The following is an 18575-nucleotide window of genomic DNA, read 5'->3' on the forward strand; positions in this document are numbered from 1 at the left end:
CGTTTGACTCTATACTTATTTACAGTCTGAATGTGCAAGATCTCAATTTCGTTGTTCTGTACTATTTTCCATTATTACTGTTCATGAATTTTGGCTTACTGGGTAGATTGCAAGCTCTTTTGGGGCAGGGACAGCCTGCTTTACTTCTTGTGTATTCCTCTTTGGATACAGAATGCTAAGTAGATTTTTCACTGTTTAATTCCCTTCCTTGCAGATGGTCTGGTCGTCAAGCACCCAGATGACATTTGGTAATAATTTGGTTTATCAGAGGTGCTCATGTTATGGTCATTAACTTTTGTGTACCTAGAGTGGGAGAGGTCATCCATAATCATTGATATTAATCAGTATGATTTATGTTTGACAGCTACAAATCCATGTGGAATTGATAATGGTGGTTGTTCCCACTTGTGTTTGATGTCTCCAGTCAAGCCTTTTTATCAGTGCGCTTGCCCAACTGGAGTCACACTCCTGGAGAATGGAAAAACCTGCAAAGATGGTAAGGAGTTGGTTACCAAGAAGGAAGAATTTTAGATAGCAACTGGGATTCTATATGATTTATTTTATTTCTCTATAATAAGCTCTGTAAGTTAACAGTGCTTTGGGAGACTAGTCACTTAATCCCTCAGTCTTCACAGTTGCTTATATAATAGGAGTGTTTTGTGTTTTATGGCATCTCTTGAATATTGTTTTATAAATTATTTTAGTATTTTAGCTGAATTTTTAACATGCAATTTTTTGGGAAAAAAATAGGTGCCATTTCTCTTCTCTGTCAGATCTCGAAGTCATGAATATCACAGTTGATATTTCCACAGTTCTTGTGGAAATGAATATTCTCATAAAGAATATATTTTTAACAGGTAGCATTTGTAAATAAAGAACCTCTGCAAGGAAAAGATGTTTATTAAACTTTTAATTGTAAAGACTATCATGGGATAGATACGTTTTCTGAAAAATGACTGAATGATATTTTTAATTGCCTTTTAACAACAGAGAAGTGCCTTCAGAAGAAGAAAAGAATTCCTTATTGTTCTGCTCAAAGCATTCTGTTGGCTATACTTAATCACCACACTTCACTACCTCTTCTCCTTATTCTCAGTTCCCTGTAGAGAGAGGGCATGTTGGAGAAATGTTCTGATTTAGGACATTTCAAGGTACTTCTGGTTTGGGAGATTGCCAGTTCTCTTTTTCTTCTTAGTGAGAATGTTGTTCTTCATTCTTAACCCTATGGATCACCATCTGGTTCTCTAGCCACCAGCAAGACCTGGTAAGAAAATTGTTATATTTAGCAGTGGCTTCTTTATCTAACTCTGAAAAGTAGAAGCCTTTATTTAGGAGTGGGTTAGAGTTCCTGGCAAGGGGATCGGGGAGTCAGAGAGATGGGATTGAGTTGGTGTACAAGATATTTGTCATGACTTGGCATTGATAAATTATCCTCCTAGTCAGAGGTGAAACTGGCTGATTCTTGTGAGACGTTTCCATGGCAAACAATAATTTGGTTTCAATTTAAAACAAAAGGTTTTTGTAATGTTGCTTTTTTGTTAAAAAATGTAGCCTGACTTTAAAACAGAGGCTTTATTTTAGCCATAGTGGTCTGTTTACAGCCTTAGAGCAGTGCAAATGTACCTGTTTAACAAGCATTGTAATTTCAGATATACATTTGGCATGTAGTAGCCTTAAGTTAACTATTTTGTTTCGATCACCTTGCCAAATTGACAGCTTCACTTTCTAAGACTTCTTTGTTTGAAGAGTTTATGGCTGGCTCCTTTTGGTAGTTAGTGGAGGCAGTGAATTGTATAAAGTTATTCCTACTTGGTGCCCACTGTGGCATTTAGGGCTGTATTCTCTCCAAGGTAGGGTTTATTTATAATTAATCCATGAGTCAAAAAGCTGATGCTGAGAGCTTCTTCTCGCCTCAGTTTTTTCTACTATAATTCCAGATTAATGCTTGAAATTGAATATCAGTATTTTCTTTCAGACTCATTTCTTTGGTTGGGAATCTTTTTTCACTCTTTCAGATGTCAACTTGCCTGCTATCTTTTTATTAGCTTTTATATAATGTTAGATGATTTTTTGCTAGTGGTTGACTTGAGCATTTAAAATCAAAACAAACAAGATTGAGTTAATGTTCTTATTCTCAGCTGTATTTTTATTGATTGCTGTTTTGGGTTTAAAACACTTCATAAATTGATTTAAAATACAGTGAAATAAAAATTTAGGAGTTTATTAGAAAATAATGTATTAGCTAGTATTTATTGAGTACTTATATATTTGGTACATTTGTGAGTTTTATATTTATTTCCTCTAAGTCTCAGCAACCCTATGAGATATCGATGAAGATATCAGGCTTAGAGAGATGAGGTGTTTTGCCTGACTTTGTGTAACTGCTTGAATCTGGTTCTGTTACACATACAGCTCTCACCTTTACCCCCTGGGTCCCATTTATTTGGTTACCTCCCCTCACATTCTCTGTCTCTTCTGCTGCTGTTCCCTCCTCCATAGCTTCTTTTGTCTTTCGTTCTGTCAGACATTGCCCTATAGTTCTTTTTGTTAAAACAACTTTACTGAGGTAATTTACATATCATAAAATTCAGCCTTTTCAAGTGTACAGTTCAGTGATTTTTAGTCCATTTACAGAGTTGTGCAACCCATCACAATCCATCCAGTTTTAGAACATTCTCATTAGTCACCAAAGATCCTTGTCCTGGATTCCTTACCTTTTTAAACAGAGGACCTATATACTATACTTCCTGTAACATTTAGCTACTTACCTCCTTAGTCATTACTTAGTTATATTCAATTCACCTTTAAGTGGCTGTTCTTAATTCCAGGGGCTATGTAATGAATGAAGCCAGAGAGAGAATCAGAAGTTGATTTGGAGAGTTCAGCCATTACAGAGCATGACCTCTTAGTCCAGCTATTCTTGTTTTACTGCCTTACTTTCTATTCTACCCTAAATAGACCCTAGTATCCTTTTATACTCATTGCTCTTCAGTTCCTGAAAAAGTTCTGCATTCTTTATTTACAGACTAAATTTGGCCTGTGGGTTTCCACTTTTTCTTCATTGTTTTTCACTTTGTTGTTCTAGGTGCCACTGAATTACTCCTTTTAGCCCGAAGGACAGACTTGAGACGCATTTCTTTGGATACACCAGATTTCACTGACATTGTTCTACAGTTAGAAGACATCCGCCATGCCATTGCCATAGATTATGACCCGGTGGAAGGCTATATCTACTGGACTGATGATGAAGTGAGGGCCATACGCCGCTCCTTCATAGATGGATCTGGCAGTCAGTTTGTTGTCACTGCTCAAATTGCCCATCCTGATGGTATTGCTGTTGATTGGGTTGCCCGAAATCTTTATTGGACAGACACTGGCACTGATCGGATAGAAGTGACAAGGCTCAATGGGACCATGAGGAAGATCTTGATTTCAGAGGACTTAGAGGAACCCCGGGCTATTGTGCTAGATCCCATGGTTGGGTAAGAGGCTTTGCTGACAGAAAATTTTGCCAGGGGTTTCTATTTCCGCAGGTACCCAAAACATTGACAAAAATAATGTGAAGTATATGTTGCTTTCCAATAAATAGGTCTCTAATGACTGTGCATTTTTAGAATATAGTGACTGGAATAAAACTTAAAGTTAATGAATTGCTAGTTTTTTTCCTTGAATGTTTTGAATACGTTTTCTTTCTAAATTAAGTCCGTACTTGCTGAATTCGGAATGTTGGCTGCAGATTTTGCCGAGATTGCATCATGACCATGAAAAATATGGAGAGAAATTGTTTTCAGAACTCTTTCTCTTCCCCTAGAAAATTTAATTTCATCTCATTTTCAGTACTTCTAGGATGATTTGGTAAAGAATATGTTTCTTTTTAAATGTCCCTAAATATATGAATGGCCTGATTTCTAAAACTTGGTCAGGACATGCAGCTATATGCCTGGTCTGTCTGCCCTTTTTTTTTTGGCTGTTACATGACCATGATCCAGGGAAACACAGCTTTCTACATACTCATCAATGTTATTTGTTACTATGAAAGTCATCCTGAGGGTGAACATAATGACAAATTATTACACTTCAGTGCATACCAATGCCTTTGAGCCCCTTAAACTCTCAGGAGCCACGAGAATCAGCGCTACGAGAAGAGTTAGTTATTTGGGGAAATCATTGGTTTTCCATCTGAATATTACTACTGGGATAACTTTTTTTGTCCGAGATGATAAGCTAGCAAGAGAGAGAAGATTGTTCCTGGTAAGGAACACAATATCTTGGGGGAAAAAAAAAAAACAAAGCCTAAACATAGACTCTCATTATTGGAAGGCATTTTTCATTATCACTTCTAGAAAACACTGTTTAATCTGAAGAAATTTTTTACAAGCTTATACACTGCAATTATAAATGTCTTAAATGGACTCTGTGTGTTTTAAGTCTTAACTTGTTTTTCCTTCTGTAGGTGTTAACTGGTAACCAATGTAAGAGAGGGTTGAATCTCACCTTTAGGATATCTGAAATTTACAGTTTATTATCCGTTTTTAGCTCATACTCTGTATACTTCTGTAGGTACATGTATTGGACTGACTGGGGAGAAATCCCGAAAATTGAGCGAGCAGCTTTGGATGGTTCTGATCGAGTAGTGTTGGTTAACACTTCTCTTGGTTGGCCAAATGGTTTAGCCTTGGATTATGATGAAGGCAAAATATACTGGGGAGATGCCAAAACAGACAAAATTGAGGTTTGTTTCTTGCTTTTTCACTTTAATACCACTTTTATGAGTTGATGGTGATCTGATGCAGATATTCTTGTCTCTTCAATGGGATGCCAAAGGTGTCTTGTATTTTAATCAACCTTTAGGATTCTAGAAATTAACATCTTCCAACTCAACAGAAGATTTCTGAGTTAAACTTGCATGAGAAAATAGGTGTTCATCTATTTCTAGTCTTAAAAGCTTATGTGAATGATTTTTCTCATTATGGGTAAAACCACTGCCTGAATTTCCTAGGGGCAGTTTGCACAAATCAGATGTTAAATAAACTTGATACTGGAAGAGCTGGTAGTCATTGTCAGGAGAACAAAGCATAAATACATACTTTTTGTTGGTGTTGGGGAAGATGGTGGTATATATTAACTATTAAGATGGTTACATGCAAACAGTTTTTAAATTGATTTATGAGCTGTGTGGGAGAAAAATTAATTAGCCAGGGCTTTAGGGAAAATATTTAACAAATCATAGAACTAAGTTGGGGCAGTCAGAATAGAATTATGGTGGAAACAGCCACCATATGTGAATATTTTGTTACTTTCTTTTGTAAAGGGTGAAAATTCCTTATAATGAATGTGAAGTCTTAATTCTACAACTTTAAATTGGGCTCTGCTAAAGGTCTTGTGGGTCACATACTTAAAACAGTTTTGATCACAGTATTTCTTCGGAGAACACATGACTTCTCATGTAAGGAGTAGGTTTGAATGGCTCTTCAAAGCCATGGCACGCATCTCATAACAGATAATTTGGGCTATAGAGCAGTTACTTTAGAAAGGTAATTCTTGGGAGTGACAGGGACTGTCAGGGAATAATGAGATAAAGGGCCTTCGTTTCAGATTGGAATCTTGGAATAGAAAAAAAAAACCATTAGTATTCCACTGGGCTTAAATCCTGAAACCATCTTCTGCTCTTGCAGCTGGTTTCCATTAATAGAAAACTTTGCATAGACTTGACTATACAAATGTCTTCCCTGTTGTTAGTGTTTCACTGCCCCCACCCCCTCCCAATCCATATTAGTGTTGGAATTTTTAGCAGCTGGAGTGCAGTGCTGCTGAGACAGAGGTTGTGAGTTTACTTTTCAGACAGGCCATGAGCATCACTGTGACCATGATCACACACCATTCCCCTCCAGTTCACAAATTGCGAATTGTTGATCTGCCCTGGACTCTCCATGAGTGTATATGTGTTACTATTCTTAGAAAAACAGTTTTGGCCCATGTGTCCCAGAGGACTGTCTGCACATAAGGCAGGAGCACATAGTTTACATCAGAGAAGAGAACGTGATTTTTTATTTAATAGGAATTAAAAAATTCTGTATTTGATCTTATCTTTCTTAGCTTATTATGACTCTTTAGATTGTAAATGAAACATTGGTTTCTTTCTAGGAATTTTTCAAATCTTATCTACGTTGGGTCACTTTATTTAGAGAAATTTATTTGAAATCACAAGAAGTCGAGGAGAGATTCAGGTAGAGAAATGGGAATTTATGGAGGTTCTGAATGACAGTGTTTAAGAGTAAAAATGCATACATACAACAATATAGAATATTTTACAGAATTTATTTTCTTATTTTGTAGCAAGTGCAGTAGGTCTAAAAATTAGGGTTAATTCTGGCCTCTTGAGCTGTGTATATGTATTAATGTATGTGATGTCATTTGCTTTCTCACTTCCTTTTTCTTCCTTGACTTGTACCATCATCCTTAAACTTTCCTTTCAGATCTACTTCTCTTCTTCCAGGTTTCAGTCAGTTCAGTTCAGTTCAGTTGCTCAGTCACGTCAGACTCTTTGTGAAACACCATGGACTACAGCACGCCAGGCCTCCCTGTTCATCACCATCTCCCAGAGTTTACTCAAACTCATGTCCATTGAGTTGGTGATGTCATCCAACCATCTCATCCTCTGTCTTCCCCTTCTCCTGCCCTCGATCTTTCCCAGCATCAGGGTCGTTTCCAATGAGTCAGTTCTTCGCATCAGGTGGCCAAAGTATTGGAGTTTCAACTTCAGCATCAGTCCTTCCAGTGACTATTCAGGACTGGTTTCTTTAGGATGGACTGGTTGGATCTCCTTGCAGTCCAAGGGACTCTCAAGAGTCTTCTCCAACACCACAGTTCAAAAGCATCAATTCTTTGGCACTCAGCTTTCTTCCGGGTTTATTGGAACACAACTGCTATTTGTTCTTTGTTGTCTTTTTGACAGATTGTTTAGGGTTGGTGATACATCTGCTTCCACCAAATCATACACACAAAGCCCTCCCCTTGTTTTTTCCCCTGGAAATTCTGATGAAGTTTCCCTAATTGAGCATTCAATGCATTTGTAATTTTAATAACAATATAAGTTATTTTTTTTTTAGATGCATCTGGGAAATAGGGCTGATACTGTTATCTAAAACTGCTGGTATATGACAAACTAAGAGCACAGCTCTCCATCTAAATCAGTCTTGCATAAGTGAGGAAGAAAAAATGTTAGGTTCCTACTCTGAGACAAGTAGTGATTATAGGAGCAGCTGTGACCCCAGCTTTTCATCTTGCCTTACTTGATAGTAGGTCGACTAAAACTTTTGGGAAGATACATAATTTTAAAAATGCTCTCTTTTCTTAGATTACTTGCTGCCTAGCAAGTAATCAGCTTATCCTTAGTGCTCATCTGACCTAGTCTAGGTCACATGCTCTTTGCTAGTCCTCTTCTCTTTAGAAAGCTTCCCCGCTTCTTCTGTCATGCCCAAGAAGGAAAGGTGCTTTTTCCTGGAACTATAAGAAAATATTAAATTACAGTTGTAGTGGCCCTGTTCTCTTCTGGAAGACTTCAAGTTTACCTGGGTTGTATGTTTTCGGTACATTTGGAAATTAAAAATAGGGGTTTGGTAAATGATCACGTAGCACTGTAAGGCATAGGCTTAGCTTACAGTGTAAGGCTCTTGTGTTTTGAGTGGATCTTATGGGAAGAGCTCAAAGTGTTCATTCAGTTATGCTCTCTGCTCCCTCAGAGGAGATTACTTGGATCAGGTTCTCACTCGCTTCTTTTGCTAAGTATTGATGTAACCATGGGCTGGATATGTTGGGGAGCTAGGTCTGAGGATTGGGGGAAACCAGAGAAAATTAATAGGAAGCTTTGGGTTTCAGACTTCATTTTTGTTGTCCAGAGTTGCAAGAAAAAATAAATAGGTTTACCTGAGATTTATAACCAACTTCCACAGAGAGCAATGATGTATAGTGAAGTGCTAATGATGTCATTTTTTTTTCTTTTTTAAAAAAGAGTCATTGTATTGACTGGTGCTTTTAATATAAGAATGTTTCTGTGAGTGTGTGTCTGATTTTCGTATTTGTGAACTGATAGGGACCACTTAACTGTGGGTACTTGTTTATGTTTCTTCATTATGCTGATCATCACCTTTTACACACAAGCTTCTAGTTTACTTGTCTGCATTGGAGTCCCTGCTACCCTCCAGTCAGGTGTTAAAATAATAAATACTAAAATACTTTCTGATAATAGATACTAAAGCATTAGTCGAAAAGGTTTTCTTTTTCCTGGTAGGTGACATTAAACAAGCCTTTATTTCTGTTTTATAAGGCCTTGCAGTAGGCAGAAGCACACTGTGTCTTAACAATATTCTCATGTTTCTTGATCCACTTTCACTGCCAAAAGCATTAAGCATTTGTTGCACTACTGGCCTGCAGTATTGCTTACCAATATATCAGATAATTTATAAGTTTAAAATATTTATATAAAATTAAGAATATACTGTTAGCTTGTATTTTCTTGAGGATGATTTTTACATACCAGTTTAACTTGACATTATCAATGTGATTTCAGTCACTGGTTTTATTGAAAATAATAATACTATCAGAGATTTTAGTATTAAAATCTCTGAAATTTTCTCATGATTTATTTTCTCAGTATATACTTGTTATTTGTTTTTTTTCTCCTTTTTATTTCAGAGCTTATGCTGACAAATGCAGCAAGAGCTAGTGGAGATAAAGAAAGATTTTCTGATCTATGTCAAAAACATGTAGAATTTTTTTCAAATCTCTTTTATTGTAAATTTCCCTATTTTAGAGAATACAGCGTCCATAGATAGTCTCTTCAAAATCTAGTTATGCCTGGCACAATTCTGTTGGGAAAGAGAAACAGAGATTATTAGAACCTTGAGTACCAAGGAATTTTTGAATAAAGAGGGTATTATTGTGTAGGATGTGTACTAAAAACTTGGCCTTTGGTGAATGTTCTGTTTCATAGTCTAAGCCTGAAATTGCAGGGCTACATTTTCCTCTCATGACAACTTCCTCTGTTTAATCAGTACTCTCATAAAGAAATTTGTTTCCCAAGTATTCAGATTTCTTTTTAAAGTAATTTCTTTGTCTGGCATCTTTAGCCTGAGTATTGTGAAAGTCTGTTGAAACACACAAGGACCCATTTATGATGGTTTTCCTTATTGTTTGTTTCTAAGATTAATTCCTCCTTAAGAAATTATAATAGTGTAATCATTATTGAGGTAAAGCTCTCCTGAGTATATGACAAGTACCAACAAGTTCTTCCTTTTAAATCATTGCCAGTTGATAACACTGTTCTGTAAAATTGATTTTACTTTTAGTTTTAGAGAAAGGTTCAAGATAATGAACTTAAGTAATCTGAATCTTTGCCCATTCCTACTGCTTTACCACAGTATATATGTATGTGAATATATATATATTTTCCCCATGTATTCTTGACATATTATAACAGAAAAATACTGATAAATTCCACTGTTAGATACCTCAGCTCAGCAGAACACCTGGATTTGGGGCCTGTATTCATTGAGTTGTAAACATGATGCTCTCCCATTATATTTCTTATTTCTGTTTGGGATGTATTTTAGCATTCTGTACATCTTTGAGCTCCTATATAAATGTTACCTGTTTCATACCTATATGAAAGTTGATCTACAGTTCTAACAACATTTTTAAACTTGTTACTACAGTCTGCAGTAGGCAGAGTAGTACATCATCCAATTATAAGCTCTGTCATCTCATTATCCACTCTACTTTGGCTCTACAAGAATTATTGCACATATTTATGATGAGAGAAACTTGCTTGATGATAGGTGTAGTCATACTCTTCCTGAACTGCCACAACAAACCCATGAGTTCTCACCAGGCAAGATGCATTTGCCTCACTTTAGAGTTAGTATAATTTTATCTATGTAAATTATCTGATACACGTTGGTACTTAGAAAGCATTTTAGTGACCAAGTTTGCACTTGTATCATTTTTTAAATATTATCCTATTATACGTTTTCATCTCATGTTTTAGTATTAAGCCATTTAATATGTGGGGAGCTGTTTTTAGTTACAGTCTGATTATTTTAGAAGTACCTGTTTTGTTCCTTTGGTGTTTCTACCCCCGAAGTAGGAGTGCTGACTTTCAGTGTCCTACTTTCTTGAGAAGAGAGGTCAACTTCTTTACAATTTATAACAGTTTTTAGTTCTTATGGAGGTAATCTCTAGATCTTTATTGAATCATTTTGTGATATTGGACCCTGACCTAGTTCTCATATGATTTTGCCATTCAACTGGGTGACTATAGATAATTCACATAATTGCTGGTCTTTGTATTTTGACCATTGAGATCATTTGAACCTGATGATCCTGATGTTCCTTCCAGCTTTACCATTTTCTGATGCTTTTTTTACTAATTGGATATCATAGGGTAAGAACAAATAAAACATTTTGCCTGGGAGAATTGCTAAGATGGGATATATATCACAGATGACATGACTGTTTTCTTTTTTCCTTTAAATTTTTCCTTATATACTGTGCCTGTAATTCCTCTCACCTAAAGAAAACTTGGCGTGTTGGAGGTTCAGTATCTTTGTAACTCAGTTTTACTGATATTAACTTCTGGTAAGCTATTCATTTAGATTTTGCATTGACCTCTGTGCAGACTACTTCATTATTAACATGTGTGACGGGTTTAAATAAATGTTGAAAGCTGTTGTTTGAAGCTTGCCAAACATGTAGATGTTAATGGAGTCCAGGTAAAACATTTTTCAGGCAGTTATTTCCCTGTAGCTTGGAAACTATTATATATACTTGTAAAGGGGTCACAGATTTTATTTTTATTGTTATTAGATTTGGAAAGGTAAACAGTCATATAAATGGCGAGGACCACAATTTTGGGACTTCTTGGGAGGAAATTTGCAAAACATTGAACAGTGTTAACAATGACAAGTATTTTCACCTTAAGTTATCACCAGCTATTTAAGGATTCTGTGTAACAGTCATCCCTAAAGTTATCCATCATGAGCAAAGGATTCTCCTTCAATCTTTTTTTCCCCCACTTTAAATGTAGTTTTCGGGTTTAAAATGTTAAGAATGTTATAATGCAGGCCCTGTTAATTTTTTGGTTGAACTCTGAGTTCCCAAACTCTTCATTCATTGTACTGTGATTGTTTTTTTGGTAGATATAGTCTGAAATAATAATCTCAGGGAAGGAGTTAGAATCCATTTTATTGTGCTCAGATTTTCAGTAGACTAGTGTTTTGTTATTTCATTTATTATTTTGAGCTTCTGAAATCTGCCAGGCTTGTAGTTTGTAAGTAGGACTGAAATTAGAGGCTTTGCTATTAATATAGCCCTTTCTCAGAGTTTTTTAGTTTTGTTGTTCATTCATTTTTGATTTTGGATTGATTTATGACTTGGTTTTTATGTCTGGTTGAGATTTATAATACCATTTTTGTGTTAGTTACAGTGTTATTCTTAAAATATGGGGAAGAAAACCCCAAACTCTTCTGGGTCACAGTGGATTTCATTAGTCTGCAGACAGTAAGGAAACGGTATTTCATGAGTTTTCAAAGTATCATTGTCTTTGGGGAAAAAAGCCATGTTCAGACAGTTTAGGTATTATCAGATGGTTTCTGAATAGTTCCCTATACTCAAGCAAACATTTGTTTTTTCTAACCCAGGTTTCTTTTCTTAAAATGGAGCAGTGCTTGGTGCTTTATGATTAGCTTCTTTTATTTGCCAAAGGTCATAGCACTTTCTACTTAGAAAGAAAATAATGGAATTCAAGTTTCCTGTACAGTACTTTTTGTGTTGAGTTCTGCTGCCTCTTTTTTTTGGAAGTAATTTCAGACTTCAACAAAAAATTGGTAAGGGTAGTAAAACTTTCACTCAGATTTGTTTTATGTACTCAGAGAATAGTGATCAACACCAGGAAATGAACACTTACACCATTTCCATTATTCCTACTATATTAATCGGAATTCTCTCATAAAGAAGAGGTGTCCCCTTTCCTATTTATTCAGTTATTCATGTATATTTGTACTTACATATTTTTATATATATGAACCCATGGATGTTCACTTTATTCCACAGGTTACATTCCATTGTCATCATTATATTGTCACAAAGATTATCCCAGAATTGGCAATAGGAGTACCATCAAGGTGATTCCATGTTCTTTTCACGTGTGTCCTTTTTTTTTTTTAAATTGCGGTGAAAAACACATAACATAAAAGCTACCACCTTAACCATTTTAAAACATACAGTGGTGCTGATTATATGTGCATTATTGTTCAAGATCTCTTGAACTTTTTTGCCTTGCAAAACTGAATCTCCATTCCTATTGAACAGCTCCTGGCAAACACCATTTTACTTTCTGGTTCCCAGGATTTGATTACTTTAGATAACTCATCTAGGTGGAATTATGCGGTATTACCTTTTTGTGACTGGCTGTATCTCACTTAGCATAATGTCCTCAAGTTTCATCCATGTTTGTGTCATGTGATAGGATTCCCATCTTTTTTAGGCTGAATAATATTCCATTTTATGCATATACCACATTTTCTCTAACCATTCATCTTTTGATGGGGATTTAAATTGGTTCCACCTCTGGGCTATGAATATGAGCTGCAAATACCTCTTTGGCATCCTGTTTTTCAATCTGTACCAGAAGTAGGATTGCTGGATCATTTGGGAATTTAATTTTTATTTTGTAAGGAGTCCCCATCATTTTAAAAACACTTTTTGGAACAACAGTATAGTCCAGCTTTCTCTTGTTTCCCATGCCAAGGACCCATGGTTCTTTTTAATGGAGAATAGTATTTAAAAACCAGAATCTGGACATAAGGCGTGCTCATTGGTACTGGAGTAATTTGCCTTAATTACTAAGATGTTAGAGTCAATTTTTTTCCCCACTAAGACTCCAAATAGAGTGTACATAAGTTGATCTTGAGTGAGAGGAAAGGGATCGGTTTTCCCTTGTTAATAGGCTGATGTTTCTCCCAGTAGGATTATTAAAGGCTCCAGGACAGTGGGGTTCTTAGAGGTGTCTCATGAAGCAGTTGAGTAAATTGACTAAGGTGGTGTTGGTTTTCATCTTAACGATACCTTCAGCTGAAAATCTGTTCTCAATTTTATAGTTTTGCTGAGTAATTCTTGTTTTAGAATGCTTTGGTCACAATAGCGATTTGTAGCTCTTGTCTGTAAAAGAGCATAGTAACTGCAGATGTTTGGTATTCTAAGCATGACTCCTTGTAAAAATACTCTAAAACTACCTAGTACAAGTCTGACACTTTCTTTTTCCGTATTGAAAATCACTTGTATTTACTCAGACATAAATTGTCTTGAAGTAGGTTAAAGTCTTTAAATGCAACACCGAATTTGCTCTTACTGCTCTCTTAAACAGATGCAGAGTATCCCTCTGTTACCCCTGCTGGGTGCAAAGCATTTCTCTTTACTTCTCACTCCAGTGAGATTCTGCATGACTGAAATGTTATTGCTATCAATATATATTGTTTTCTGTTTTCAAAAATGCCATTTCTGTGAAATTATACTTTATACCCTATGGAGTATATGAATCAGCCCCAATGATACCTATTTGTCATGTATGTATAATTATATATTAATTATATGTTAATATATGTAATATGTAATTGTTTATATATGTAATATATTAACTAATACTTCACTGCTTGTTTTGAATATTGGCTGGGCTATTATAAGAGGAATGGTTCGTTTGAATTTTCTTTTGGAACTTGATAGTGTTCCCAGTTCATTTCATGATGGGTGCCTGATTGTCCCGTTGTCATCTATTTCTTGAACATGTCTAGTCAGGAGAAGTTGCATAGCAGCAACTTTGGTAGCAGACTGGCTGCATTCCAAGATGGGTAATCCTGTGTTGACATTTAATGAGCTGACGAAACTGCTCGAAAACGGATGTCATGTCTACAGAAGGTTTGCCATTACCTCCTATCTGTGAAGATAATGTTCTGGTTAACCCACATCTGTTTCTTGTTGTAGCCCATATTCTAAGTGTGGTTTGTAATATTTGGGAATGTCTCAGAATGTTAAATCTGTACCACAATGCGGTTGAAGCAGCTGAAACCACTGGAGACTCTGTTTCAGATTTGGAGGTAGATTTAAGGAGTGACAGAAGCCTAATTTCAGTTTAATTAAACCACTCTGAGGTAATACGATGAAGCACAACCTCAAGAGTTGCCAGAAGATTTAATTAGTGTTGGCTCAACTTTTAAAGCGTAAGGGTAATCTTTTGGAATCGGCTAAAATGGTGCATTTGTTCTGCGTTCACAGTGTACAAGCAGTCTTTTACCAGGATTTGGGTTGTTATTTTAAACGTAAAGAGGCTTAAAACGGTATTTACAAACCTAGTAACCTGTCCAAAACTGTTACTCCTTGGGTATGAGAATGTAATAGTAATTTTCTTTGAGACAAAGCAACATGTTCTTGTTTTACTGTGTTGCTTTTGCCTAGAAGAGAGATTGTGTGGTTGATAAAAGAAATGTTTAGGGTAGAAGCCAATTTGCTAAGAAGTGTCAACTCTGCAAAAGTAATGGAAGGAAACATTTCACAAAGTAATCCTTAGACTCAGTATAAAGGGAAATACATAGTTCTTTAGGTGTGAGGTCTCACAGTCACGTTTTGTTTAAACTTTTGATCCCTTAATCTCATCAGACTATTCTTATAAATTGCTTCCTACATCGTATGAATAACAAAAATGATAGCAGCATTTATTAATAACTATTATTATCATTATTCACATACCCTTGGACTATTATCTTTCCTCTATTTTTTTTTCAATTTTTTTTTTTTTGCTTATGGAAAATTTCAGGCACGTAGTAAAGTGGAGTAAAGATACACAGAAACCACCCAGTTTCTCCCTGGTGAGAGCCAGGGAGATGGGGAGAGCCAAGGAGATGGCAGATATAAATGTAATGGGAGATTCAGTTCAGTTCAGTTCAATCGCTCGGTCGTGTCCGACTCTTTGCGACCCCATGAACCGCAGCATGCCAGGCCTCCCTGTCCATCACCAACTCCCGGAGTCCACCCAAACCCATGTCCATTGAGTCGGTGATGCCATCCAACCGTCTTATCCTCTGTCGTCCCCTTCTCCTCCTGCCCTCAATCTTTCCCAGCATCAGGGTCTTTTCCAATGAGTCAGCTCTTCGCTTGAGGTGGCCAAACTGTTGGAGTTTCAGCTTCAACATCAGTCCTTTCAATGAACACCCAGGACTGATCTCCTTTAGGATGGACTGGTTGGATCTCCTTTCAGTCCAAGGGACTTCCAAAAGTCTTCTCTAACACCACAGTTCAAAAGCATCAATTCTTCTGCGCTCAGCTTTCTTTATAGTCAACTCTCAACATCCATACATGACCACTGGAAAAACCATAACCTTGACTAGATGGACCTTTGTTAACAAAGTTAATGTCTCTGCTTTTTAATATACTAAGTTGGTCATACCTTTCCAGAATTCCAAGGAGTAAGCGTCTTTTAATTTCATGGCTGCAATCAATATCTGCAGTAATCTTATTAATAGAAATGTGGTTTTAATACTTCTATTTTGAGATAACCAAAAAGAAATGAAATCAGGCCTTTGTCTTTATTCTTAACAAATCTCGGCTGGTACTTTGAAATGTAAACTTGCAAATGTGACAAAAGATGAAACAAGTCGAGTTTTGTTCATTCTTCTCATGAGAAACCATTTTTTGAAGTAATTTTAACCCGTATTAGAATTTAGTTTAGCTGGGGAGGAAAGAAAGCTCAAATGGAAAACATTTCTTTGTGGTTCTACCAAGCCTGTGAGTCTAGGGCAGCCTCGAAGGTGGCAGGCAGGTTTGAGAGGGGATGGAGGTCCAATCTAAAACAGAAATAAGTTAACTTTGTTGTGGGCTGTATAGTCACCACCATTAAATTCTAATCCTGCACAGTCCACTGTGGTAGTCAGAGGCCACATATGTCCACAGAGCACCTACAGTGCGGTTACTCTGAATTGAGATGCTTAAAGTATTAAATGCATACTGAGAAGACTGTAAATCTTAGTATTAAAATCTCAGCAATACATAGCTAAAGATTACATTTTGAAGTAAGAATATTTTGGATATATTTGAATAAATTAAGTATATATTTTTTTCAACTTAAAAAAATCTGGCTTCTAGAAAATTTTAAATTACACTGGACTCACATTTGTGATTGTATTATACTTTGTTCGGACAGCACTATTCTAGATTCAACTCTGTTGTAAAAAGCTACAGCAGTCAAAAATGGGAAGATAGTTAAGGGGACAGGTGTGCTTACAAAGTTACATGGAAAGTGTCTTGAGCATATCTTAGTTACATTGTTGAATTTGAAATAGAGATGCTACATCTAGCTTTAAGCATGTATTGTATTTACTCTACTATCCCCCCCACCCCCCTAAAAAAAAAACCAAAACAAAAGACTTAGTTTTGCCTTTCAAGTGAGAGAAGAAGGAATAGCTAGCTAGAAGGGACTAATGTTCCAATGTGCAAAGCTATATACAATCCTTAGCTGTGGCATTTAGGGAACTGTATTTGAGTCCTTGGACTCTGCTATTCTAAAGATTATCATTTGTTGTTGTTTTGCCAGATGTTGCTAAAAGTTGCTTTACCTTTTAAGCATGTCCTTTGCATGTTTTCTTCTTCTTTCTTGCACTTAGAGCAGCATTAACACTGATCTAAACCTCAGTTTTGTCAGGGGATCAGAGTAAAGGTCAGCAAAGCCCTCCTAACCTGCAGTCCTTATGTGCAATTCCGAAATCTAAAAAGCTCTCGAAACTGAAAATTGTTTTTGTTAATTCAGTTGGTAAAGACCCTGACTTGAAGCAGTGTAAGACTAATTGTAGTCTCCGTTTATGCTCCTTTGTGGGAATATGTGTATGTCTTTCAGCAAAAATATTATCATGCTTGGCAGTGAAGTGTTGCCCTGGGCCCAGGTAGAGGTAATATGCTGTGTGCATTGTGTTAACCTTTCTATATTTCAAGAAAAAAGTCTGAATTCTGAAACAGGGCTAATTAGCCCCAAGGCTTTCAGAAAAGGGATTTTTTGGACCTCTATTATACTGTGGCTTCCTAGGTGGCATGGTGGTAAAGAATCTGCCTGCCAATACAGGAGACTTGAGTTTGATCCCTGAGTGGGAAAGATCCCCTGGAGAAGGAAATGACAACCCACTCCAGTTTTGTTGCCTGGAAAATCCCATGGACAGGGGAGCCTGGTGGGCTACAGTCCATGGAATCGCAAAGAGTCAGACCTGCACACACAGACACATTATCATCCCACGAAAATTGAAAATATTTTATTAAGTATAATACTTAATTTTGGGGGAGGGGGCTGTGCTGGGTCTTTGTTGCTGCACAGGACTTTCTCTAGTTGTGATGAGCATGAACTACTCTCCAGTTGCAGTGAGCAGGCCTCCCATTGTGGTGCCTTCTCTTATTGTGGAACATGGGCTCTAGGGTGCACCAGTTTCAGTAGTTGGGCCGCATGGGCTCAGTAGTGGCTCCCGGGCTCTAGAGCACAGGCTCTATAGCTGTGGTGCATGGGCTTAGCTGCTCTGTGGCATGTGGGATTCTGGACAGGGATTGAGCCCTTGTCTCCTGCATTGGCAGGCAAATTCTTTACTATTGAGCCACTGCTGCTGCTGCTGCTGCTAAGTCGCTTCAGTCATGTCCAACTCTGTGCGACCCCATAGTCAGCAGCCCACAAGTCTCTGCCGTCCCTGGAATTCTCCAGGCAAGGACACTGCAGTGGGTTGCCATTTACCTCTCCAATGCATGAAAGTGAAAAGGGAAAGTGAAGTCGCTCAGTCGTGTCTGACTCTTCGGGACTCCATGGATGGCAGCCCACCGGGCTCCTCCGTCCATGGGATTTTCCAGGCAAGAGTACTGGAGTGGGGTGCCATTGCCTTCTCCGATTGAGGCACTAGGAATGCCCTATTAACCATAATTCTGCATTTGAGATAGTTATCTTTAGCACAGTTAGGACACAGTGATAGAGGTGCATGAGGTCTTCCTGAAACACAGCTGTGTTATGTCACTCTCCTTAAAGTGGCTTTCATAAGTTTCGTGTTTTCTATAGTTTTCTTATTTGGAATTTCATACCTGGCTATCAGGTGATAGCTGCCTGAAGCTGTCTCTTTGAGTCCCTTTTGTATTCTTTTTACCGCAAAGCGTTTCTTTTAGTCAAACAAGACATTCTGGACTGTGTCTTAATGTGTGTTAACTTTTTTTATTTTGAAAAATCTTTTTTTTTTCCTTTGTCAAAATTCTTCTAATTCTTGGAGATGGATTTGAACTGCTACGTCTTGCTCAAGTTTTTTCTGATCAGCTGTAGACCAGAGAAGGGTGTATGTGTGTGGTTTTAATATAAATGTAGATTACCTCCTCAATTGAATTGTAACCCTTAGCTAGAAGGGGCCCTGTTGTAAACTTCTCAGCATTCATCGTGTTTTTCCATGTGATTTGCATGTAGTCAGTATGGTCATAAGTGTCATTTGATTCTGGGGGTTGAAGTGAGATAGAAGAGCGAA

At 37.0% G+C, this 18575-nt stretch overlaps 1 protein-coding gene across 18 annotated transcripts in view; it reads left to right on the top strand.

Annotated features, from left to right (window-relative positions):
* Positions 1 to 18575, top strand: part of LRP6 (LDL receptor related protein 6) — a 184772-nt gene that overhangs the window by 100741 nt on the left and 65456 nt on the right. For all 18 annotated transcript variants that reach the window (XR_014081982.1, XM_081589307.1, XM_081589312.1 and 15 more), the window contains 3 exons: positions 365 to 496; positions 3086 to 3482; positions 4561 to 4732. Coding sequence is in view for 17 of the 18 variants with exons in the window: in XM_081589307.1 (XP_081445433.1) it covers positions 365 to 496; positions 3086 to 3482; positions 4561 to 4732 (701 nt within the window). In the remaining variant the exon portion in view is untranslated. The remainder of the gene's footprint in view (positions 1 to 364; positions 497 to 3085; positions 3483 to 4560; positions 4733 to 18575) is intronic.

This window comes from Giraffa tippelskirchi, chromosome 4 (genome assembly GCF_054371585.1).
Source record: "Giraffa tippelskirchi isolate mGirTip1 chromosome 4, T2T-mGirTip1v1.2.pri, whole genome shotgun sequence".
In the NCBI taxonomy this organism is placed as follows: domain Eukaryota; kingdom Metazoa; phylum Chordata; class Mammalia; order Artiodactyla; family Giraffidae; genus Giraffa; species Giraffa tippelskirchi.